Source organism: Dromaius novaehollandiae, chromosome 18 (genome assembly GCF_036370855.1).
Source record: "Dromaius novaehollandiae isolate bDroNov1 chromosome 18, bDroNov1.hap1, whole genome shotgun sequence".
Taxonomy (NCBI): domain Eukaryota; kingdom Metazoa; phylum Chordata; class Aves; order Casuariiformes; family Dromaiidae; genus Dromaius; species Dromaius novaehollandiae.
This window is the reverse complement of record NC_088115.1, coordinates 8,972,300-8,996,016: the sequence shown is the minus strand read 5'-3', so window position 1 is coordinate 8,996,016 and position 23,717 is coordinate 8,972,300. Positions and strand designations below refer to the sequence as shown.

At 67.7% G+C, this 23,717-nt stretch overlaps 1 protein-coding gene across 5 annotated transcripts in view; it reads right to left on the bottom strand.

Annotated features, from left to right (window-relative positions):
- Window positions 1-22,268, bottom strand: part of CASKIN2 (CASK interacting protein 2) — a 29,920-nt gene extending 7,652 nt beyond the window's left edge. For 2 of the 5 annotated variants that reach the window (XM_026098873.2, XM_026098874.2), the window contains exons 1-12: window positions 21,909-22,268; window positions 18,800-19,543; window positions 6,192-6,243; window positions 4,155-4,252; window positions 3,884-4,029; window positions 3,634-3,729; window positions 2,587-2,717; window positions 2,241-2,349; window positions 1,879-1,987; window positions 1,457-1,551; window positions 1,246-1,363; window positions 532-714 (exon numbers count right to left, since the gene is read on the bottom strand). In XM_026098873.2, coding sequence (XP_025954658.2) covers window positions 532-714; window positions 1,246-1,363; window positions 1,457-1,551; window positions 1,879-1,987; window positions 2,241-2,349; window positions 2,587-2,717; window positions 3,634-3,729; window positions 3,884-4,029; window positions 4,155-4,252; window positions 6,192-6,243; window positions 18,800-18,893 — 1,231 coding nt within the window. In that variant the 5' untranslated portion in view covers window positions 18,894-19,543; window positions 21,909-22,268. The remainder of the gene's footprint in view (window positions 1-531; window positions 715-1,245; window positions 1,364-1,456; window positions 1,552-1,878; window positions 1,988-2,240; window positions 2,350-2,586; window positions 2,718-3,633; window positions 3,730-3,883; window positions 4,030-4,154; window positions 4,253-6,191; window positions 6,244-18,799; window positions 19,544-21,908) is intronic. The other 3 variants (XM_026098876.2, XM_064522594.1, XM_026098875.2) reach the window with 2 other exon arrangements.
- Window positions 22,269-23,717: the final 1,449 nt, after the last annotated feature.

Here is a 23,717-nt window from a genome sequence, read left to right as displayed (position 1 = left end):
CTGTTTGGGGCAGCAGCGGGGCACGTCAGCCCCCCAGGCCCGCCGGCACCCGTGCACGCAGTGCCACGGGGCAGCGCTCGCTAACCACAGCGGCGGTGTCCCCGCACCAGGGCCGGCACAAGGCACCAAGCTGCCCAGCAAGCGCCCGACGCGGCCGGGGCCTCGACTGCCCGTGCAGGAACGGGCCTGGCGTTGGCCAGCTCGGGGACGCCGGTAAAAGCCCAGAATCACGCGAGAGCCCTCCGGCCACCACGACCCAGCAGTGCCTCCCACCTCCCAGCGCACGCGGCACGGAGGGGGCAACCTGGGCTGGCAGGGGGGCACGGAGGGGCTGTGGGGACTCAGTCGGGCCGAGGACACGGGGAGGGAAGGGGGCTGCTCTATGGGCTCCCCTAAGCTCCATTTCCCTCTCGTCTGGCTGTTTCCCTGCTGCGAGCTGGAAAGAGTCTTGCCCTGCGTCCCCCTGCGCGGCAGGGCTGGGGGACAGGGGAAGGTCCCCTGCCCGTCTCCCCCCCCCGCAGCACCCCTGACCTGAGCTGTCAGGGCCCGGGACCGTCCGGGTTAGGGTGAGGTGGCCAAAGGCCGCTGGGCCGCTCGGGGCTGCCTGGTGCGGACACTCGTCGGGGAGGTGCTGCAGCCCGCCGGGGGGGGCGGTGAGGGCCCCGGGGGGGCCCTGGCGCTGGTGCGCGGGCGCCGGGCGGGGGAGGATCGTGCCTGCATTCAAAGACAAAACACGCGTGGTCAGAGCACCTGCGGGAGGCAGCGAGGACGAAGCTGCAGGACCCCGGCTCCGCTCGCCCAGGCGGGGCGCAGCCTGGGCACGGTGGGTGCCAGGGGGCTGCTTCCCAGCCGGGCACCGGCCCTGCAGCCTCTCCGGCCCCCGGGACGCAGGGACGGCCGCAGGGAGCGGCGGGAGCTGTGGCCGGGAGATGCTCGGCTCTGCACGCTCGCCCAGCTGGCAGCCCCGGGGCTCCAGCCCTCCCTGCCGCGGCTCCACGCTGGCACTGGGCCACGCTGGCCTGGCTCGCTGCACGGCCTTGGCACTGAGCGGATTCCTCCTGCCAACGGGTATCTGAGCCCAGATTTCCACCCCCCGATCACATGAACCCCCACTGCCACCCCACGTCCTGCTCTTGCCCACCCTAGCTAGCCGGGGCTGCGGGACCTGTCCTATGGGTAGTGCTGGGAAGGACGGGGCGGTTTTGCAGTGGGGACGGTCTCGGCGTGCCCAGGACGGGTGCTGACCTGTGCGCTTGCTGATGACTTCGGCGATGGAGGGGGGGAAGTACCCGACCCGATCGGTGCCTTTCTGAGCGTCGTGGATGTGTCCCTTCCATCGCCCATCTGGGTGCTGCTCCAGGACCTGCGGCAGGGGCGAGAGGGAGGGGGTTGGCACCCTAGGGTGGGGGTGGGAGGTGAGGGGAGAAGTGCGGAGCAGGCACCCCCAAGGCCTTACCGTGATGACATCTCCTGCCCGGACATTGAGAGCAGTTGGGTCGTGGAGATTCCAGAAATCCTTCAAAGCTCGGACCTTCAAGATTCCTGATGCCTCTGAAGACAAGGGACGGAGGAAGGAAAGAAGGTGGCAGAGAGCAGGGGAGCAAGAGAACAGTTCAGGAAAGGCAGAGGGAGAAAGTAAGCATGGAGAGGGGAGAAGAGAACATTAATACGACAGGAAGGACTCGATCTCCAAGGATCCCCCCCATGCCGAAGCCCACGGGGAGGATGGGAGCGTGCACGAGGGGCAGTGACGTTCACGCTCAGAACCAGGCTCATTCAGGGCCGTGCAGGAGGAGCGGTGGGAGCATCAGGCAGGTCCCGTCGGGACCCTGCTTTTGACGCCAGGCGAGGCCTCGGCGCAAGCCAGCCCCATCTCACCTCTCAGCAGCTGCTTGATGTCCTTGCTGGCGTGCGAGGTGGTGAACTGGTTCACGATGTCCAGGGCCGTCTGGTTGTAGGTGTTCCTGATGTTCACGTCAACGCCGCCCTGCCCAGGAGGAGATGCGGTTTGTGCCAGGCTGGGGGGCGAACGCTCCCCCGGGTCGGCGGCAGCTCCGTCTCCATCACGGCACCGCAACCGGCATCAACTGGGACAAGTGCCAGGCAGCACCTGCAGCGCTGCAGGAACGGAGCGACCGAGCCACAGGGAAGGGAAGGAGGTGCTGGAAAGGGCTCGAGTGATGCGGCGATGGGGGAGAGCCCGGTGCCGGTTCCCCCCACCGTGCCCCCCGTGTGCTCACCTCCAGCAGCAAGCGCACCACCTCGGTCTTGCCGTAGAGCGCGGCCTCGTGCAGGGCCGTGCCCGTCTTCGTCTGCTTGTTGATCTCAATCCCGGCTTTCAGCAGCTGCCTGGTGGGAATGAGAGAAAGGGACAGAGCCCCAGAGGGAGGTGTGAGCTGGGGGACAGGGCCAGCAGGGCTCCTGGGATCCTCTCCACAGGGCTGAGTCTTTGGAGATGAGGGATCAAACCAGGCAGGGGGAAGGTGGGTTCGGGGAGAGGCAGGACTGAAGTCCCGGCAAGGAGCTCTGGGGCTCCGGTGGTGCCGGGGGCTCACACGGGCCGGGGACAGCAGCGAGGGCAGTTACCTGATGATCTCCTTGTGCCCGTTCTTGGCGGCGAGGTGCAGCGGGGTGGTGTAGTTGGGGTCGGTCGCGTCCTTGGACTGGCCCTCTAACAGGGCGACGCACAAGTGGCTGTTCAGCAGCAACTGAGCCACCTGCGAGGGGGGGGACAGGTGAGAAATGGGGCGCGAGCCCCCCGTCTGCAGCCTCCCTGGCGAGGGGCTCGCACGCAGCCCGCCGCGCTGCCTTCGGGGCCTGCCCTGCGCTCCCCGTCCCGTCCATCCTGCAGCCCCAGGGCTGGGCGGGACACAGACGGCGCTTGGCAGGGGCTGTGCTGTCGCGAGGCCGCGGGGCAAGAGCTACAAAAGGTCATGGCAGCCAGGAATAGGCTTCCCATAATTGGGCTTTTCAGACCAAGCCCTAAAAAGCTCTGGTCTCTCCAAGCCCAGAGCGACAGGCAGCATCTTGGGGCAGCCCAGAGGCACAGAGGAGTTATTTTTACTGCCCTGTTTATAGCTGCAGATATTATAGATACTCCAAAAATGGAAATATCCCCATGGTCCTCTCCCTGGTGGGGCACGGGACAGTCTGCCCGGCTGCGCTCCATCGCAGCCCCACGGTGCTACGCCGGCTCGGCTGGGGTCTCCCGGGGCCCGTCCCCGCGAACGCAGCCAGCCCCGTCTCCGCCAGCCGAGCCGGGGATCTCAAGCAGCTGAGCCAAGCCGGCGCTCAGGGCTCGCGGGGATTAGTGAGCTCAGCCTATTTGCGCTGAAACGGGAGCAAAGCGGGGGGAGACGCTGCGGGGAACCGGGAGCGAGGACTCCTGGATGCTCGCCCGGCCTGCTGCTGCCCTGCTGCGAGGTCGGGAGCAAACGCTGCAGCTCGTCGGGTCGGATCCGGCCTCCCCAGCTGCGGGAGGAGGCAGGAGCTGCCAGCAAGGCACCAGGGCCCGGGAGGGCAGTCGCGGCCAGGCCCAGCGTGCGACGCCTGCTCCCGCTGGAGCGGCACCCTGCTCCGGCTGGGAGGCCCCGGAGAAACGCCGGGTGCAGGCGCCGGGATCGCGGCACTCACCTTCAGCCGCCCAAACTCGCAGGCCAGGTCCAGGGGGGTTTTCTTCGCCTTGTTGACGAGGCAGGGGTTGGACTGGTGCTGCAGCAGCATCTCCGACTGCAGGGGAGCAACGGGGACCACGGCTCAGCAGCCAGCCCCCGCCAGCCCTGTGCCGTGCTTCCCTCCCCACCGACGCGACGGGGTTCAACCCCGACCCGGATCCCCGGAGAGACTCCAACCGGGGCCGTGCGGGACGCCAGGTCTCACTCACCACCTCGTAGTGGCCGTACTGCGCCGAGAGGTGCAGCGGGATCTGCCCGTCCAGCGAGGCCATGTTGACGGAGGCGGAGGCCCGCAGCAGCACCCGCACCGGCTCCACTCGCCCCTGCCAGGCGGCATAGTGCAGGGGGCGCATCCCTGCCGAGAGAGGGGTGGGAGGGCTGCGCCGGGCCCCGGGGGGCCGCTCCGTGCCAGGGAACCGGCCAGCCCGCTGTCTCGCTCCGACGGCGGCTGGGGAGGGGACGTGCGGGGGATCCCCTTACCGTTGCTGTCCTTGATGTCGACGGTGGCCTGCGCGTCCAGCAGCAGGGCGATGAGGTCCAGGCTGCCGCCCAGGGCCGCGTGGTGCAGCGCCGAGAACCTGCGAGCGCGAGGCAGGGGCTCAGCCGGGGCCGGCCCTCTCCCCGCCGTGCCGCGGGGGCCGAGGGCCGAGCCCGGCTCGCAGCGTTGTTCCTGACCCCCGGCTCCGCACGAGCTCCCCAGTGTTCGGGGCTCAGCCAGTGCCTCAGTTTCCCCATGGCGAAGTGGAGATGAGCCCTTCCCTGCTGTCCGTCCCCCAGGGTCTGGAGAGGGAGACGGAGAGCGGCACCGCTCCCTGCTCCGTGCGGGGCTGGCAGGCCGACGACTCAGTGCTCAAAGCACCTGGCAAACGCGCCGGCCCTGGGGGCAACTTCTGGGCCCCGCTTACACCCCCAAGCGCCTCTGTCACCCCCCGAACAGCCTCATCTCCCTGCCCGTGCCAGCAGGGATGCCAGGAGCCCATGGCAGAGCGCGCGAGGCCAGCGATAATGAATGAGCCCTGTGTTTCAGGGCTGTGAAAGAGGCCAGTCTGCCCAGAGCGCTCCCCCTGCGCCGGCACGGGAGGGGCCGCGGCCGAGCAAGGCGTCCCCACGCCGCCGCGCGTCAGCTCGCGCGCCCCTCGGAGAAGCGCCGGGGCTTCCGCCGGCACCGGCCCGGGGCTCAGACGCGCTCGGCAGGGCGCGAACGCCAGGGACCAACGTGTCGCCGTGGCCCTTTCCCAGCCCCCCAGCACCGATCGCCTCCGACCTGCTGCCCTGAGGCTCCCGAGCAGCCTCCCAGCAGGTCCTGGAGCACCGCAGGACTTGTCCCTGTGTCCCCAGGCCGCCACCGGAGAGCCACGGCTCTCTGGGACCGGAGCCAGCTCCTGTGATGCTCGGAGGTCGGCGGAGCCGATCCCGCTCGGACGAGCTGCCTAGCGGCTGGGGCACCGCGCGGCCACCGCGTCCCCATGTCTGAACCTCCGATAAAAAACTAAAAAACAGAGGGTGGAAAGTCCCCCCCTGCCAGACCTCCGGGGGATTCCTGAACCGACCAGCTTGGTTTTGGACAGCTTCGGACACCCGGCACGCCTGGAGCGACATGAACGTCTCCCGCGGCCCCCTGCGCAGGGGAGCAGGCCCTCCGCGCGCCGACCCTGCCGGACCTGCCCAAACGCGAGGCCTTATCGAAACGACCTCGTCGCTCCTGTTGTTGTTTCTGACATGAAGCTACATCTGCACAGAATTACTCAGGACAGAGCCACGCTGCACATCTCAACCCCCCGCCGGCCAGCTCGAGCCCATTGCTAACCAACGCTTCCTCCTACGGCGTCCTCCGAAAGAAAACATGCAGGAATTAGGTACAGCAACAATACAGAAAACAATGCTAATACGTTACGGGTCAGAGTTAATTCAATGAGAACAACGTGCTTATTTGTTTTATGGGCCTTTGTGGTTTCCTTAATTCTCAGTACCCAGCTTATCCAGTGCTTGGGTTCTGGAAGTGATGAGCTACGCAAATATGCTGCGGTCACTTAGCAACCTCATCTTTTCTTTCTCTAACCCCCCCAAACCAAGCGGTTTTGCTCTTGGGATATTAAGCACGGAGGCGAGCACGTGCACGCGCCGCGGCTGAACACCCTGGCCGAACGCGTTGCACTGCCTCTTTCCCCCGGTCGCCCCCGGGGGGATGCAGAGGGGCTTCAGGAAGGATGCTGCTGCGTGAGCGTGCGGGGAGGACGGCTCCAGCAAAGCCCCGAGCTCGGATGCCCGCGGGCTTTGGACCTGCTCTGTGCGGCTACGGCAAGCGGTGCTGTGCCGGGACACTGTCGCGCTCCCCGCGGCTCGGCAGCCAGCCCCAGGAGCCGTCCAACGCCCCCGGGACGCCGAGCTAACCGCACAGCGAGGAGAGCGGCCCTGCAAAAACCCATCGGCTCTCCTGAACCCGACCTGAAAGCAGGAGGCGAGCGAGGTTAGCGACAGCCCAGCGGCATCCCTGGCACGGGCCCGCGGTGAACTCACCCATCCGCATCCTGGTAGTTCACGTTCAGGCGTTTGGCAGATCCCAGGAGCTCTGCAGAGAGAAGAGAAGAGCGTCAGGGGAGGGGAATGGCCCCACGTGGGCAAGCGGGACCGAGCGCGGGGCGCAGAGAGCCCGTTCCCGCAGCGCAGTCCCCGCTGCGTGACCCAGCCCCGCCGACCTGCCAGCGCGCAGAACAGCGCCTGCCCCATCCCGTCGGTGCCTCCTTGCTCTCCGGCCTCTCGCCCTTCACCTCCGCAGACCCTCCAGGGAGCAGACCCAGCTCCAGCTCAGACGCCTTTCCTCCCTCCGTCCTTCTCGCCCCAGCAGCCCCGTCCCCGCAGCCCCTCGCGGCCCCCCAGCTCCCATGGCCCCAGCCCGCCACGACGGCCCCTCCGTCCCCTCCTCGGGACACGCTGCTGTTTATAGCCAGCAGCACCTCCGATGTGCTGAGTGGGGACGTTTTGCTCCCCACTCGCCACTCCTCGCCCCGGCTGCTGCCAAGCGCTGGCCCCCAGAGCAGATGGTTGGCATTTTTACGGCCGGGGCCGAGGACTCCGGCTGTGAATGCGAGGATTGTGCCCTCGCCGATGCGCCCGTCTCCTTGCCCAGCCCTCCCTCCTCGCCGGGGGACCACTGAGTGGCAGAGGATGCTCAGCCCACCCTCGTCACACGCTCACGCGCGCGCCACGGCTCCCCGCTCCTTCCCGCAATTAATTCCAATGAATTCTTTCCTCCCACACAGAGAGAGGACGTTTTATTCTCCTCCGAGGGGTTGAGAGCGGATTAACATCTCTGGAATTCAAGTGCTAAGTGAAAAGGGAAAGAAAAGACGAAGGTATGCGGGGGGCAAGAAATGCCATCGTTTCTCCTCTGCTTTTCCAGGCAGCCCCAGCACCGAGCCTACGGGAACGAAAGGCTTTGGCAGGTCGCTGTGTTGCTTCCTACGGGATATCGCGGTCCTGCAGGCAGCCGGCCTCTGAGCCTGGGGTGAAACAGCCGGCTCGAACCCACTGGAACTTGCTGGGCTACTGCAGAAAAGGCGCCTCGCTTGCAGAGCCGGGCACACCTCCTGGGTCCAGCTTTGTATCCACCCTCTCCTCCAACTCTCTTTTCCTCCTCTCGCATCTCTGCCCATCCCGCACAACAATCCCATACCAAAAAATCAAGCAGCCCTGCACAGCCAGAAGGATGCATGGCCCCTTCTACCGGAAACAGGAGCCAGAGAGGGGGCCGGCTCATTTATTATGCAAGCGGATAATTAAAAGGAAACGAAGTACTGGTGTGTTCATTACTGCAATTTAACATGTTTTGCAAACAGGCTCATTAATGCAAAATGGTCTTTGAGTGGCTGCTGGTGAAGGATTTGTGACTAGTCACCGCAGCAGAGATGAGCAGGATGGGATCACCATAATTAGCTCTTCCAGGCTTTTCATCTTCAAAGCACGAGGCGAGCACGTGCGAGCGGCTCCGCGCTGAGTTTCGGCTTCGTCAGCCTGCCAAGTCCCCGAAGGAACCTGCTCCCTGGGGACCGTCGCTCAGCGCCAGCGACGCTCTCATTTTTCCTTTCCAACCCGTTATCTCCAGAAAGCTGGAGATTTGGGTTGCCCGTCAAGGGAAAGCCGCGTCCCCCAGCCCCGCGGCCAGGCTCGCTATCGGATTGCACCAGCGCTGCCAAGCCGTGGCGTGGCGGCATCCCCGGCGCGGGAGCACGCGAAGGAAAGCAGCGCCGGGCCGGGCTTTCCGACGCCGAGCTGGGTCCGCGGGCCTGCCACTCAGGAAAAAATAACATTTCATTTGTAAAGAGGCCACTTCTGAGTCCCGGAGAGATAATAAACACCAAACCCCATGGTGCCTGTTTTACAGAGTCGTTTTCTGAGCCAGAGCTGCGCTTTGCTTGCGCAGCAGAGCCAGCAGACCTCCTCCTGCCCCCTCACAGCCTGGGCACTAATCCTGCAACAGGGCTGAGCAGTGTTTGCTGCCGTGGGATTTCCAAGGGATGCAACTGAGGTGAAATTAAAGGTGAAATCAAGGCTTCCATTACTTGTATTTACCAACATCGTCTTAAGTGACTCAAGCTGAATCCCGACCCGGCACCGCCTGGCGTCCCGGAAATGCCCATAAATCTGTCGTTTCGTGCTTCCTTCACGCCCTCGGCTGCAAGCAGAGGGATGGGGCTGGTCAGGAGCCACCTCTGGGTGTCAGGCCACGAGGGACGGATTCTCGGCAGCGCGGAGAGCTCAGACCTCACGGTGCGGCGCAGTGTGAGCAGCGGCGGAGCCCGGAGCCAAGCTTTTGGGCTGGGCCTCCAGCACGCCTGGCTTAACCAGTTCACACTGAAGCCCACAGAGCCCAACAGGTTGCTGCCCACGTTCAGCAGTGCCACCCTTCGAACGGGGACAGCTCACCCCGAAATCCCAGCCCTGATCCCCTCCGGCAAGGGCAGCAGCCTGGGCCGCCGCTGTGTCTGGCGGAGGGAGCTTTCCTGGCCTCCCTCCCTGCTTCCCTCCCCGGGGAGGCAGCTGTCAGCAGCCGTAAAGCTAAATTCCTCTGTTTTAACTCCCCGCACCAAGAAACATTCCCATTCCTCAAATTAGTTCCCCGCTCCGGCTGCCCGGGGTGCCACCCTCGCTGGAGCCGGGCCGGGCCGCCCCGCACGCTAAAGCCGGGCTGCGAGCCGGAGGTGCTGGAAAGCCCCCGGGGCTGGTCCCCACTCCCTGCTCCTGCCATCAGGAGCTGCCTCAATCCAGGAGATTAACCCGGAGCCGGGACCAGAAGAGGCGAGGGTCCGGTAGCCCCGCTCCCTCGCGGAGACCGACCCGCAGCGCTGTCGCCCGGCGTCCGCATCAGGAGAGCTCGACCCACCCGGGCGCCGAAGGGGCGAGGGACCCGCGCCGGCAGACCGGAGACAGGCCCCAGGCACCGCCGGGGTTTCCGGGGAGAAACAAGGCTCCGCGCGGCCCGGGGAGCGTCTCCGCGCGCGGGCTCAGCCCGCTCCCCGCCGGGCCGCCGCTCCTGCCCGCGCGGGCCGTGCCGCTGCCGGCCGGGGCTGAGCGAGCCCCCGGGGGAAGCCGGGGAGCTTCTGTGCGCGGAGCGGCTGCCAAGCGGCAGGCAGGAAACGCCGCCGGAGAGCTCCAGCAAATTGGTTACAAATGTGGGCCCACGTGCTCCCGAGCCGGCGGCTGCCGCGGGGGAGCGCGGCCCCGGCTCCGCGGCAGGGCCAAGGGCGCGTGCCTCGGTTTCCCTACGGGGCGCCCCGGGGAGCTGGGGGCGGCCGGGGCGGGCGTCTCGCCCGTCCGCACGGGCAGCGAGGCTCGAGGAGGTGGAGACGCCTCGGGGGAACAACGCCCTCACGTCCGCTCTGTGCTGCGGGGTCTCGTCCCTTCGCGCGTCCCCCCGCGATGGCAGCCCCCGGCGCTGGGGCGGGCTGGGCAGAGGCAGCTGCCCCCCGCGAAGCCGCCCAAGGACGGGGCCGAGCCACAGGGCGAGCACCCCATTCCCCCCCATTTCCCCCCCCAAGCAAAGCCGGAAAAACCTCCCAGCTGGTTCGAGCAAACCGCACGGCGACAAGGGAAGGAAGAGCACCGTGGGAAGGTCCCCGTCCGCGGCCGGGCAGCGATGGCTCGCGCCTCTCAGCCCCCGGGGGGTCGTAGCGGGCCGGCCCGGTCCGCTCAGTGGGGGCCACGGTGGGGGGAGCAGTGTTGCAGAAGCCCTCCAGAAAGAGCCGGCTGGATTCGCCCCTTCCTTGGCGGAGGGAGCAGAGGAGCTGCTCCCGCTCCAAGTTCCGGGTCCCAAGACCTGTCTCGGGATCAAGGGCAACTGCTCCACTTTGTGCGCGGGGGTTCGCACGGGCGCACGACCTCTCCCCGACGAGGCCGGAGGCCAGTGGGAGGGAGAAGGGCTCAACTCCCACCGGCGAGCTCGGCAAAGACGCACCGCGGCCAAGCAGCCCGACGGCCGAGCGCGCGGGAACTCCCACTCCCCCCGGAGCCGGCGCCTTCGCTCCGCACCCCCGGCCCCTGCCAGGGCGGAAGCAGCTGGTAAAGGCTTTTGGGTGGGGGAAGCCAGGCGGCTCCTTGGGAGATAGGAAGGCTCCTTTCGCAGCTGGCCAGGGAAGCGCGTTACCGGGCGGTGAAGTCAGCGTCCCTGCTGGGATCGGGCTATTGCGCTCTCCAGGATGTGAACTCAGTGGAGCTGTATGCCGAGGGAAGAGGTGGAGCCTTTTCCATTTCCCCCATCCTTCCGAAAGGACAGGACGCCTCCGGAGCGGGAAGAGATGGGGCGATAGGAAGGGGGCCAGCAGCCAAGCGCGGCTCCCCGCAGCCGCCCCGGCCAGGACGGCCGGCAGCGGGCAAAGGCAGCGGGCAAAGGCGCCCGGCCGCGGCACCTGCGCCCCGGCGGTCCGCGGGGGCGAGGAGTCACGCTGGGGCTGCGGACGCACAGGTCAGCGAAGCATCCGACCCACGCTAACACCACGCGTCGGCTCCCGTTCGGCCAGTTCAGTGCTAACCTTCCCCCGGGAGCCCGAGGACGGGCTGCGCGAGGCCAGTGCCTCTCCGGGGCGGAGAGGGGCTGCATCCTGCAGACGCCCTCGGCGCTTTCATTAACGCGATGCCAAGTAAACGGCACGTTAATACCATCTGCAGAGGCTGCGACACAGGAGAGAGACCGACAGGGACGGAGAAATAACACGAAGGGACTTGGCTTCTCGGTGCCAGCGGCCAGGCCGGCCCCTGCCCAGGGCTGGGAAGCTCCGTGGCACAAAACAGGGGCCGGGGAGGCGAGCGAGGGGCCGAAGCGCTTGTCTCACGAGGGCACATCGGGGCAGGTCAGCGCGGCTGGGTTTGCCGAGCAACACTTAATTAGGGCGGGCGGGCAGGGACGCAGCGAGCCACCTACACCGCGAGGGTTTTGACACTCCGGAGGAGCATGTAACTATAATTTTTATGGTCCTAACAACAAGCCCCAGATAAAAATTACAACAGCCGAGAGCAGCTAGCAAAAACCCGCAAGCTCTGGGGAGCGAAACGAGGAGCCAGATCTGCAGGCTGCAGCTCCGATGGTGGCAGCAGCCTCGCCGGTCCCAGGGACGGCAGGGAGAGCTCCGCGCCCCTAACGCCAGCCCCGTGCACCCGGGGCGCCTGCCGTCCTGCGCCCGCTCCAGCCGCCGGAGCCGGTACCCGGCGCCGAGGCGGCTGGAAATCCGGCGGCTTCCTCATCCCTCGGCCCCGGGAAGCCGCGGTGTGCCGGGGCGGACGCAGAGGCCGTCCCCGCCCTGGATGCTTTCTAATCTGGGCAAGGCAGCCGCAGGATGGGAGGGGAGGCGCCCAGAGGTGAAGCCGTTTGCACAAGGTCAGGCGCAAGGTCAGGGCTCCTCTCGCTCCTCCTCGAGGCCCCGGCCAGCGCCGGAGCACCGGGAGCCCCATCTTGCCGAACGCGCCCTCCTTGCCGCCGCGCCGTGGGTGATGCACGGTCGGGAGCTGAGGACCAACCTCAGACCACCGCTCCCAGCTTGCGGCTCTGCAGACGGGGCTTGAAATCAAAAGTGTTTAAAAATACCGTGCAGATGCCTTTTCTAAACCATGACCCTGCGAGCTGATCCCCCCAGCAGCCAGCGCAGCTCGGAAGCGCGTGGCCGGAGCTGCCGGGACGCACACCGCCCCGCCGGGGCCGGGCACGGGGGGAGGCACCAGGCTGCTCCGGGAGCAGCTTCCCTCGCTCCAGAACAAGCGTTTCCACTCCTGGGGCTGCTGCCTCTGCCCGGCACCGCCGAGACCAACCGAGGGGCTGCTCCTCTCCTGCAACCGCCCTGCAGCAACCCGGCAGTCGCCTCCTCGAAGCGCCCGGCAAGCGGTGACCCTGCAGCTGGCGGGAGCAGGAACGCCGCACCGGGGCCCCGCGCCGGCCGCCGAGCTATTCCGGGCGCCGCGCTCCCGCCTCGCCCCCGCCGCCCACCTGCTCCGGCGGGTTCCTCGCATTGTCCGGCCCGCGGCAGCGGTGGCGGGTGCCGGCCACCTGCGGGAAGCGCCGGCAGCTGTGTTGGGACCAGCTGGGGACGTGGGGTGGCCCCGGGCCCCCGAAGAGCACACGACGGGCAAGGGCTGCTTTGCAGCGAGGTCGGCGGCATCGGGATGCAACCGCGATGGAGCGAGACAGGGGCACCGGCCGCGGGAGCCCCGATCTGAGCTCCGCTCCGACTGATCCCAGACCACCCACACGGCTGCAGGGAGGAAAGGGGACGGGGAAGGGGGTTCGAGCCGCCTCTTGCTGCGTTTCCAGAGCTGCTTGGGGCGGCCCAGCAGCGGGGAGCGGGCCAGGCGCAAGGCCCACCCCAGCGCAGGAGGCGACCCGAGGCGGAGGCAGCACCCCGGGCTCCCCGTGGCACTCGGAGGAGCCCAGGTGTCCTGGCACACTCTGCCTCCATCCAACCCACGGGCACGGCGAGGAGAAGCAGAGGCCGAACGAAGGCTGAAGCAGCTCTCGGCTCTCCGAGGCTCTCACGGTCCCCGCCGGAGAGCCCTGAGCCCCCGGCGCTCCCCCCGACCCAAACGGCCCGAGCGGCGGCGGGCGGCGAGCCAAGGCCTGCCCGGTCCCTGGGCCCCTGCCGGGAACCTGAGCTGTTTACGCTCTTGCAGGGCGGCGGGTGCGTGTCGGGAACGGCCCCGGCAAGCCCGAGCTGGCGGAGGTGGCGGCACGCGGGAGCCAAGCGGGGAAAAGCCTGCCTCGCCGCGGCACGGAGCGGGCGGGCGGGGGGGCGAGGGGGGCACGAGGTTCGCCCCACCTCCCCGCGGGGCACCTGGCTGCGGCAGCGCAAACAGCCGGCACCCCCCCGCGTGCCGCGGCCCGGGCGCCAACGCGGCTCGCTGGGCTCGTCCCAGGCCCCGCGGGCAAACTGCTCCTCCGCGCCGAGCCCGCGCCCGCGCCCGCGCCCGCCGGGGAGGCGTCGAGGCAGCAGAGCCGCCCGGGAAGCCGCGGCAGGCAGGCCGGTGCGGCGGGTGCTTCGCCCACACGTGCGCGGCGGGACACGGGAAGGGGCCTCCAGAGCCAGGCCGCGAGCAGGGCCTTCCTCGCCGCATCTCCGGGCTGGGCCGGAACGGAGCCGCTTCCCGCAATGCCGCTTGCTGAGGACGGGGCAGCTCGTGTCGCCGCTGGCCTCGGGGGCGTTGCAGCTGGCTCGCGCCCCGCAGCCGTTTCCCCTGCGAGGAAGAGCGTTTTCCTTCTTTTTTATCCGACAGGATGACCGGGCCCCGGGCCAGGGAAGTCAGGTGGGCTCATCCGGAACAGAAATACCTCCGGTTTGGTTTAGGGCGACCGGAGCAGCCTGGGCCCGAGCCCGGAGCGATTCCCCCCGCCTCGGCCGCGCGAGCCCCACCACGAGCACCCGCGCCGCTCTCCGGGGCCCCGGGGCACCCGCTCCCGCGGCGTAGGCAATGATTAGCCACCGCGGAGGACTCTGGCCCCTTTCGGAGGCGGCGAAGACGAGCGGCAGTCACGTAGCCTCGCCGCCAGCGCGGGTCGGCCCGGCTCCCTGCTCCCGCCCTCGCCGCGGCACCCGGGCCCCCCGCGAGGGCGTCTCGCCCTTCACGGCCGGGGTGACCGTCGCTCCGCTCTGGCAGGGCCGCCCCGAGCGGGCCGGGCGTCTCCAGGCAGGTCCGTGACTCACCGGGACGCCAGGCCCGGGCATGGCGACAGCCCGAGGTGGGGCAGGCCCCTGGCTCTCCAAGTGGGTCACCCGCTGCTCCTGCCCCTCGGCTCCCCCCCGCCGCCCGCGGGGGCAGCAGCCAAGGCGGCCGGTCGCTATTTCGTTCCTGCCCTCTCGTACGTCTCTGCCGGAGCCGCGTGTTGCCAGCGGCAGCTGGCGCCGGGCCAGGCCGGGCGCTTCGAGAAACAACGCGGGGCGCGTGCACGCACGCACGCACAGCACCCAGCGCCTCTCTAACGCCTCCCGGCCTTCCTCCCCCGGGACGCGGCCCCGCGGGCGCCCGGCCGGCTGGAAACCGTCGCCTTCAGGCGGTGCTGTCAATCGCCCGGGAAGTCGGCCATGCCCTCCCCTCGCGCAGGGCCCGCTGCAGCCCTCCGCCGGGCGCTCGTGCGGGGAGTCCCGCGAGCCGGCCGCCTCCGACGCTGGCGGGACTTGGCCGGCGCCCAAACCCATGTGGGTCGCGGCCCTGGGGGGCCGGCAGGAGGGAGCTCTCCTTGGGGCGCCCGAACGGGGCCAGGACAGGAGGCTGGTGCCCGCGGCGGCGGGGGGGGGACGGCTCCCCAGGCGCCCTTTCTAGGTCACAGCCCAACCCGGCTGAGCATCGGGCGCGAGGAGGATGAGGAGGAGGACGACAAGCACGATGAGGTCTCCGGCTGAAGGCGCCCGGCCCCTTTCCGAGCACAACCCCCGTTGGAGGGCGGCTCTGAACAGCGACCGCAGAGCTCCTGCGCCGGCTCCCTGCCCGGAGGAGGGGGCTCGAACCCCCCCGCCGCAGGCAGCTGCCGCCGCGCCGCCATCCCCGCGCGCACGGGAGCCTTTGAAGCCGCTTTCGCACCCCGCCGCCCACCGCGGGCCGGCGTCCAAGCACGCCGCGGCGGGATCCCCGCGGCTGCCCAGGGGCGGGAGCAGCTCCCGCCGGGATTTCTGGGCACGGCTCCTCTCCCCGCTCGCAGGCTCGGCGCGGCAGAAGAGGGAGTTCTGCACGACGTTGGCCGGGTTTCCGGGTGCCTCGGGGGCATGCCCGCAGCGCCTCTACGCGCCCGCGCGGCACCTCCGACCTCCGGTGCACGCAGAGGAGGAACGACACGCGTCCAGGGCACCGGGAAACTCAGCCCGGAAACTCGGCCGCGCGTGGGACCCGGCCAGGGGCCGCGGCGGTGGAGCCGGGTCCGGCAGGCTGGCGGCAGCACCGGAGCCCCCCGCACCACCCCTCTGCCCGGCCCAAACCTCCCCCCAGCGCGGCAGCGGAGACCCTCGGGCCAGGCCACGATGGTGTGCTTGGCTTCCCAGCTCGCCCAGGCAAAGGTGCCTTCGATATCGCAAAATAAACCCAAAATAAACCCCCCAAAAAGGAGTTTTTTCCGCCCGGGGTCACCTGCGGGCCCCCTGCCAGCGAGGGGGAAGGAAAAAGCCCTGCTAGACGCAAGGGGCAGCCGGGCATTTCTGCAGACAGCGGGGATGCGCAGAGCACCAGCGGCACAGGCTAGCACACCTCAGGAGCGATATTAAACCTCGCACTTTGGAGCTTAAGCTGACACAGCTACTAGGGATTAGGAGGAAATTTAAGTGGGGGAAGGCGAATTATCCCACATCTGCCAGGGAAGAGGTCTGCGGGGAGGGAGGGGGCTCTCCGGGAAACCTTACTGCTCTCTGGGCCGGCGGGACGCTGCGGTGAGGGCTCCCAGCCCTGGCCGCAGAACGAAGCCAAGGGGACCAGATCTTTGGCCCTGGGCAAGGAGCAGCCCGCGAGGCACCCGACCGATCCAGGGCCCGGGAGCCCCCACAAGGCACAACGCGGACAGCAAGGCGGGGGGCAGCCGGAAAACAGCGGGACCTCCCGGAGACGCCGGCCCCAGTGCCGGCAGGGCAGACGTCGCGCTCCGTCCTTGGGAGCTCAGCGCGCGTTTGCTCAGCTGTCACCCTCTCTTTGCACTTCACGCGCGTTTAAACAAAAAGCTCCACCACTCCCTCCGGGAAGGCAAACAGCGAGGCCAGCTCCCGTCCTCCTCCGCAGCAGTCCTGGATACCGCCGGGGCGCTCGAGCTCCTTCCTCCCACAAAACGCCCCTCAGAGCCCCCCCGGCGTCCTTGCCCAGCGCGTGCCCCTTGGCCAAGAGCCTCCACCCCGGGGCCGCACGAGCATCGCCGGGCGTTCAGGGGCCCGAACGCCCGTTCCCGCGGGCCAGGCGGATGCACCCCTGCCCGGCCGGCCCTCCCCGTTCCCGGGGGACGAGGCCCCGTCCCTCGGCCTCTGGCCTGCCCCGGGAGTCGCAGCGCGCGGCCCCCGCGGCCACCCGGCGCTTTGTGAGCCCGCGCGGCCAGCCGGGGCGTGATTGATCGCCAGGAGAGAGGCCAAAGCCGTGACGGGTCGTTTAACAATCTCAATTAAACTCCACAGCGCTCAGGCGCGGAGGGGAGGGGAGGGCGAGCGAGAGGAGGAAATTAAAGAGCGGGACATTTCCACCGCCGCCCCGGGGAAGCCTCAGCGCAGGCTCGGCCGGGGCAGCGGGACCGGCCCGGCTCTCCCCGGATACGCGTCCCCCCTCGGTTGCATAAGCGACCGCGGCCCGACATCCCCTTCCCGCGGGGTCACGCCAGCCCTCGCCCTCCCGCCCCTGTCCCCAAACTCGCTGCCTGCCCCCCGGCAGCCCCGCGGCGATAGGTGCCGTGACCCACTTGCAGGCGGTGCCTGCGCGCGGTGCATATTAAGCGGCGCGTCCCCGAGGTCCCCGCTGCCGGGACTGGCGCTCGACGCTTGCTTACGTGCAGCGACTTTTTTAGGCGCGGGAAGCCCCGGAGGGCTCATCACAGAGCCGGGGCGCCGAATCCACCGAGACAGCAGAAGGACTCTTGGAGGGGTTTTAAAAATCAGCATCTCCGCCTGCCGTCCGGGAAAGGCGCTGTAACGGGCGGCAAACGCGGCAAGCGCCCGGCTCGCGTGGCGTCTCGGCAGCGGGAGGGAGAGGGAGCCGCGCCGCCGTCCGCGGAGGAGCCGGGCGCCGCTCAAAGCCCACGCGTGCCCTGCAGCAGCCTCCGCTCCCCCCCTTATAAAGGAGGAAAGTAGAAATAAGCTGATGACCCGATGCTATTTACTGCCTTGGGGGCGTCCTCCAAGCCCCTCGCAAACACGGACCCATCTCCCTCCGGCCCCGGGACTTTCCCCGCTCCCAAAAGCGGGCGGCACTGCGCCCAGCGTCCCGCATGGACGCAGCTCCTCGGCCTGCGGCAGTCCCCGAGCAGCAAGCGTGCCCGGCAGAGAGGCAGGACACCGGCACTCCCTCCCGCCACCAGCCAGACTCGGCACGTGCCGGTGGGAGACGGCAGCAGCTCGGCCCTCCAGCGGGCCCAGCCATCGGCATTTGCAGAGTTTTGGCCCCAGCCAAGGCTTGCTGGTAGCTGACCCAGGGGAGCTCATCCTCTTCTCGCGTTTATAATCCTCAGCCACGTTTCTCAGCGCCGGGCTTGCCGCCCTGAGCTGCTCCTGATAAGTCTTAATGCTTCTTTTCCTGCCTGATTTTCCCTTCTCCCTCCTGGGGGATGGTTTTCTCCTGTTTTCCTGCACACCCGTGAGACCCCCCACCAACGCGCAGCTGTGCCAAGAGCCAGCACCTTCAGCTCTCGTTACAAACACCTCTCACCAGGGCGGCAGCCCCAGTCCGCTCTGCCTCTACCAGCCTCCCTCTCCCAGCCTCCGGGTCCAGCCGGAGCCACGTTTCCCTTGGGCCGCAAACGGAGCTGCAAGAGGGGCTTGTTCGGTCTCACCTTCCCCAGCCCGGCTCCTCGGCATCCCCTGCCCGCAGCCCCGCCGCCCGGGCAGGATCCATGCGGCTTCCTCCCATCGCGCCGTGCTGATGGGTGCCCTTTCATTTACTTCTTCCAGCCTCCTCCTCTAAGTCTCCAGAGCCAGGAGCCACCAGGGGCTAGGAAGAGCCCTGCACGATCGTGCGGGGCTGCCGTGCTCCTAACCACGGCCTTTCCCCCCCGCCAGCACCTGCAGCCCCCACCGCCTTCCCCGCCGGGGCCGGAGCCACGCTAGTGCACCGGGTACGCGCCTTCACGCTCGCGCTCACCTCCCACGCGCGCTAACCCAGCCGCAAGCCGCTCGGCCGCCTTTCCATCGCCTCCCCCATTCCCGCAGAAGTTGTGCAAACCCCACTGCCCTTTCGGGATCCCTTTCGGGATCCCTTTTGGGGATCTGCTTGGGGACCTTGCTGCCTACTGCCAGCACCACCAGGCCCGGGGGCCGGCTTTGCTGGGGCGGCGGGCAGCCCTCCCCGCCTCGCAGCCCTCCCCGCCTCGCGGCCCGGCCCACCAAAACGCTCGGCACAGATTGAGCCTGAAATTCATTCCAACTCCTGCTCGCGGCTGACCTTTCGGAGAGCACATGAAAGAGAGCAGCTCTGCTGAAGGGTTAAACATTACCAGACTGAAATCCAAGGCTTGACAATTGGTTCCAGTCGACTGGCTCGGCTGATAATTTTTCACAAGATAAATACGGCCAGGAGTGAGTGGCAAACGCTAAAGACCCTTTGTAGCAGCATCCCCGAGCGGCATCACTTTCTCCCCTGCCGCTATTTCCTTTCTCCCTTTCCCGCGCGGCGTCCCACACTTCAGGGCCCCGGCCCGGAGCCCGGAGGGAACGCGAGCCCTGCGGGGAGGATCATTTACAGCTCAGTCATTCATCAGCAAGGGCTGGATTCACCCTCCCGCCTCCAACCGCAGCGTAATCCCCATGATGGAATTCAGAGCCAGGATTCACACCCCCGGCCTGGACGCAGAGCGATCCCCGCGCAGGAGCCCAGCGCCAGCACTCGCACCCGGGACACGGCGAGGCGCAAAGGGCAGAACCACGCAGCAGGACGGACGGGACGCGGCGAGGGAGCCCGCGGCTCCGCGCCGAGGTACTCACTGCTCTTGGACGCTTTGATCTTGGCCACCAGCTTCTGCACGCCAGGTACATCCCCGTTTTTCACGGCCTGAATCAGCTCCTGCTCTCGCCCCATCGCGGACTGGTTGGCGCAACGGTGGCGCGGAAAGAAGCGGTCCTCGGATCCCCCTGCTTTATACAGCCATGGGAACAGGCCTGAAATTCCTCAAGACACACTCGGATGGGAGGTGAAATCCAGCAAGAAAGATGCTTTACAATCCCACGGGACATAAAAAAAAAAAAAAAAAAAAAAAAAGAAAGTCGCCGTCTCTCCACTAACAGCGGCAGAGGAGTCACCTCCCGCTTCGGGAGCGGCGAGACCCAGCTGTCGTTTCGCTGAAGAACACGCAGTCAATTAAAGCGAGAACTAGCTCAGGGCGCGGGGCCGGCTCCCGGCAGCAGCGGGGCCCCGCGGGACGAAGCGAGGCGGCTCGGGGCAGGGCGGCCGGCAGCGCTCGCATCGGGGCGGCTTCGGCCTCTCAGCTGAGCCCGCGCAAAGCTCCCGGAGACGGAGGTGTCATGCTTGGCTTCCCTCGGCAGGCTGTGCTGCGCTGATGAGTCCCTAATTCTTCCCGACGGGATTACGGGCTCCTCGCCATCTGGAAGTTATAGATCCTCCCTCTCGCTGGCGCTCGTTAGCCCCCTCGCTCCGGCATTCCTCCTGGCCGTGCCGGGAGCCCGGGCGCCTCCGCGGCAGCGCCCCGGGCAGCGCGGGACAGCCGGGACCTGCAGAGGGGAGAGCAGAGTCAGGCATGCGGGGCGACCCGCTCCCCGGCGCTGTCGAAACGCTCCATCGCGACAGCTTTTGTATCCGCGCCGAAGAACAAATACTTTGACTATATTTAGTCCTGGCGGGACTTGGCTCATCCTCGCGGTAAAAGGAGAGGGAAGAACCTGCGGAGAAACCCCCGAGCACCGCTGCCGCGGGCGGCCCAGGGCACGACGAGCCGGGCAGCGTGGCAGTGCTGCCGCCCCGGGGGGAGCAGGGTCACGGCCCCCCGGCCCCCCCATAAGGCCAGGCACGTCGCGCCCGCCCAGACGATGTGCACAGGGCTTGGGGGGCTGCGACTCCCGCCCCCTCCTCTCCCAGCAGCAGCGCCCGAATAGACATTTAGCCCAAGTCCTTTGCACCAGGGGGACTGATCCAGCCCGCCTGGCACCCTTCTCTGCGCAGGGGCAGGCACCGGCCCTCCAAAATACCCGGGCAGCTCAGCACCCCAGGGCCCGGATATTCTCTTAAACTGGCACAGGAACCCTCTTGGGCCCGTCACTCGCAGGCGAGGAGCCGAGCATAACCCAGCGGCGCGGCTGTGCTTGGAGGAAGGAGCTCGGGACTACGAGCAAAGCTGCCCCCGATGGCTCCCGGCCGGCACAGGGACGCAGGCGTTCAGCAGCAGGGCGAAGGCAGGGGAGAAGGGGCTCCCGGCACCCCCGGGAGAGGGCACGGGGTCCCGCTGCAGCCGTTTACACCTTGAACCCACTCTTCTCCCTGCACTCATGTGGCCAAAGTGGCTGGAAACCCCTCCTGGTCTGGAGCCATGCATCTGCCTGGCTCTGCCAAAGCCCGGGGAGGAGCGTGCGTGTGGGAGGACAGGGAAGGGAGCACGTGTGCCCCGCGCTGCCAGGCTGTCACCAGATAGCCCCGCGACGCCGGCCGCGCCGATCCGGCCAGGTTAGAAGCAGCGACCTGGCGAGAGCCGGCTCTGGTTTCCCGCGGCCGCTCGAGCCGTGCCCTCCTCGCCATCACCCTTCCCGAAGCGCTCGCGCTCGTCCTCAGCCTTTATGTAACAGCGAGCGTTGCTTCCTCTGAGCAATTGAGGTCATTGTCTCGAGGAAGGAAACCACGTAAGGAGAGGGAAGGCGACGGCGGGAGGAAAAGCATCCTTCGGGGTCGGGAGTTGAGCCCCCGGGGTGACCAGAGCACCCCCGGGTCTCCCACCACGAGCAACGTTGCTCAGTCTGCCCATGGCGAGCCCGGCAGCCGCACGCACCCGGCCCCCCGCGCCAGCCCCCAGCCGTCCCCCGGGCGCAGCCGGAGCGGCGACGCTCCCCACTCGGTGCAGCCGGGATAAGGGGATGCCGAGGCGCCCGTGGCGAGGCCGGAGGCCGTTCCTCACTTCCACCCCCCGGCTTGGGGTGCGCTTGGCCGACGAATCCCCCACGCGAAGCTGCCCGGGGGTTTGGTACCATGCACCAAAGCTGCTGCCAGCCCAGGCCGGCTGCCACCTCGCCGCGGCCCAGGGGACCAGCGCAGGCTTATCTGCGTTACAACCGAGTTTCAGCCACTTGACTCGAGCTAACCCCTGCCGCGAGCATATCACCTCCTGAAACCTGAAGTACCGCGCTCTCTTCAAAGTCACTTTATTTAATTCACTGTGCCTTAGCAAACTTCGAGCCGCTCTCCGAGCGCAGAAAAAGCGAGCACGAGGGCACTGAGGCTACCGACTCCCGCAGTGGAGAAGTCCGCGGGGCCTTACGGAGGAAAGGGCCCCACGCCGCCGCCTCCCTCTCCCGGGGCCCGCGAGGCTGCGTGAATAACTCGGTGAATAACTCAGTGAATAACTCGGTAAGTAGGTTGGAAGCCCCGAGAGCGCCGACGCCAGCCTCCCCTCTGCAGCCTCGCAGGTGAGGCTCGGCGGGAGCGCGCAGAGCTGGAAAAGCAGCAGCAAACATCCCTCCCAGCCGCGCCGCTCCGAGCCTCCGGCCCAGGAATTCACCTGGAGAAGGGAAGTATCGGAACTATTCCCGGAGCCAGCAACGACGCCAGGAAGAGGAGGAAGAGCGAAACAAAACAATTACGTAAGTGAGGAAGGAGCGATGCCGAGGAGCAGCACGCCCCGCCGAGCAGGCTCGGGCGCGAAGGGCAGCGGCGGCGGAGCCCCACCGGCCCCGCGGAGACGAGGCCGCCGCGGCTCGGGGCTGCCCCGCTGCGGGCTCCGGGGCGCCGCTGGCGGCCCCGCGCGGTCGGGGGGGGGGGGGGGGGAGGCCGGTCCCGGCGGCGGGGCTGGCGCGGCCCCATCGCCCCCCACCCCGGAGCCCCCCCGGCGCCGCCCCATCGCGGGAGCGCTGCAGCCGGCGGCGCTCGACTCACCTCTCGGGGCGCTTCCAGCCCGCCGAGCCGCGGAGCCGAACCGAACCGAACCGGGCCGGACCGGGCAGTGCTATACAGCGCAAAGCCGGACCGAACCGCGCCGAGCCGAGCAGCACAAAGCCGAGCCGGAGCGTGCAGGACCGTGCGGTGCTAAGCCGAGCCGAGCCGAGCCGGAGCGGACCGTGCAGGACTGGACCGGAGCGGACCGAACCGTGCAGAGCCGAGCGGACCGGACCGCGCCGAGCGGCCCCGGAGGCGGCGCGCCCGGTTGCAGGGCGGCGCGGCACTCCGCGAAGTCCCGCTCGGGCCGGCCCCGTCCCGGCAGGAAATCCCTCCCCGGCCCGGCCTGATTGGAAAAGCCCGGCGGGTTGTGCGGGCTGGGCAGGGCCGCGGCTGCTGTCACTCACCGTGATGCGCCCGCCGATTTGGGCAGGGCCGCGGCAGCCCCGCGCCCCGGCACCGCGCCCCGGCCCGCGGCGGCTCCCGGCCCGCTCCCCGCCCGGCGACGGCGGTCGCCGCTCCGGCTGGCTTTGAGCGGGGCCCCGCCGGCGACCCCCCCCCCCCCCCTGCTCCGGGACCGGCCCCCGGCAGCGCTCCGGCGTCGCCCCGCCGGGCTCCCGGCAAGCGGCGGTGGCCGGGTCGGCTCCGGCTCCGGGCTGAAGCTCGCTCCGGGGCTGGGCCGGCTGCTCCGGGCACCCAGGGGAGCGAAACCCGCTGCCCCTCGGCTCGCCGAGCCCCAGATTAATTCTACTCCCCCCAAGCATTAAAGCCACCGAGAAGCCCCCTTTTCTGTCCCTCCGTGACAGAAACAGCACAGTTGGGGGCTCCCACGGGAGTACGGTTCTCCTAAAACAAGAGACTGCCTAATAAAGCTGGACAGCTTTTGCTGCATGATACCACTGGATTATCATCAACTAATCAGATTAAAAACACACAGAGGCTTTGACTTTGTTCACCGCGGGCCCAGCCCACAGCGCTCTGGGGGAGCTGCAAACATCCAGCACCTCTTAGACCCGAGACGCTTCCCCCAAGCACGGTTTAGTGAGCAGGGCCGGGAAGGGGGATCCTCGGCGAGGAGGAGGAGGAACTGGCGTCTCAGGACACACCCAGCCTTTTCAGCCCTGGAATAAAGAGATTATTATGCACATCTAATTATAAATGTCAACATCTTATGGCTGCTATTTTGAAGTGTGAAGCTCTAAGTCATCCTGCTAGGAAGTGCCATGAAGCGAAAGGTCTTGTTATTCCTTATGTGATTTTTGCCAGAGCTTGCAAAGCAGTGACATTTATAATAATCCCCGGAATTTATGTTGCACCTTTTGTCCTTTTAAGGATCTTAATTAATCTTTGCAGCTCCCTGAGCACAGACTAAACCCACTTTGCAAAAGAGGAGAACAGGCCCTACTTTGCGCAAAGCTCGGGTCCTGCGTCGCTGCCTCACGCAAGGGCAGGGCTTTTCCACCCCAGTAATCTCCTTCCTGGGGGGCCGCAGCCGCCTCGCAGAAAAGGCATGTTTCACTGTATTCCCAGGCGAAGGTAACCACCCCAGCCTCACCGGAGCGGGATAAAAGCTGGGTAGTTTAAGCTTTAGCCTCTGCTGTCACGCAAGCCCTGTGAACAGAGGGTGCCGCGGGAGACTGCCCAGATTTGCTGGATATTCACCGTTTCCAGCGCAGCCTTTGCACGCTAAACCACATGCCAGGGCTCCCCGCGCTGCCCTTCGGCCTGACGCTTTTGCTCTGCGGCCCTTGCTTGAAGGCAGACGGCAGCAGGAGGATTACAAGTCAGCAGCCCTCATCTCCTATACCT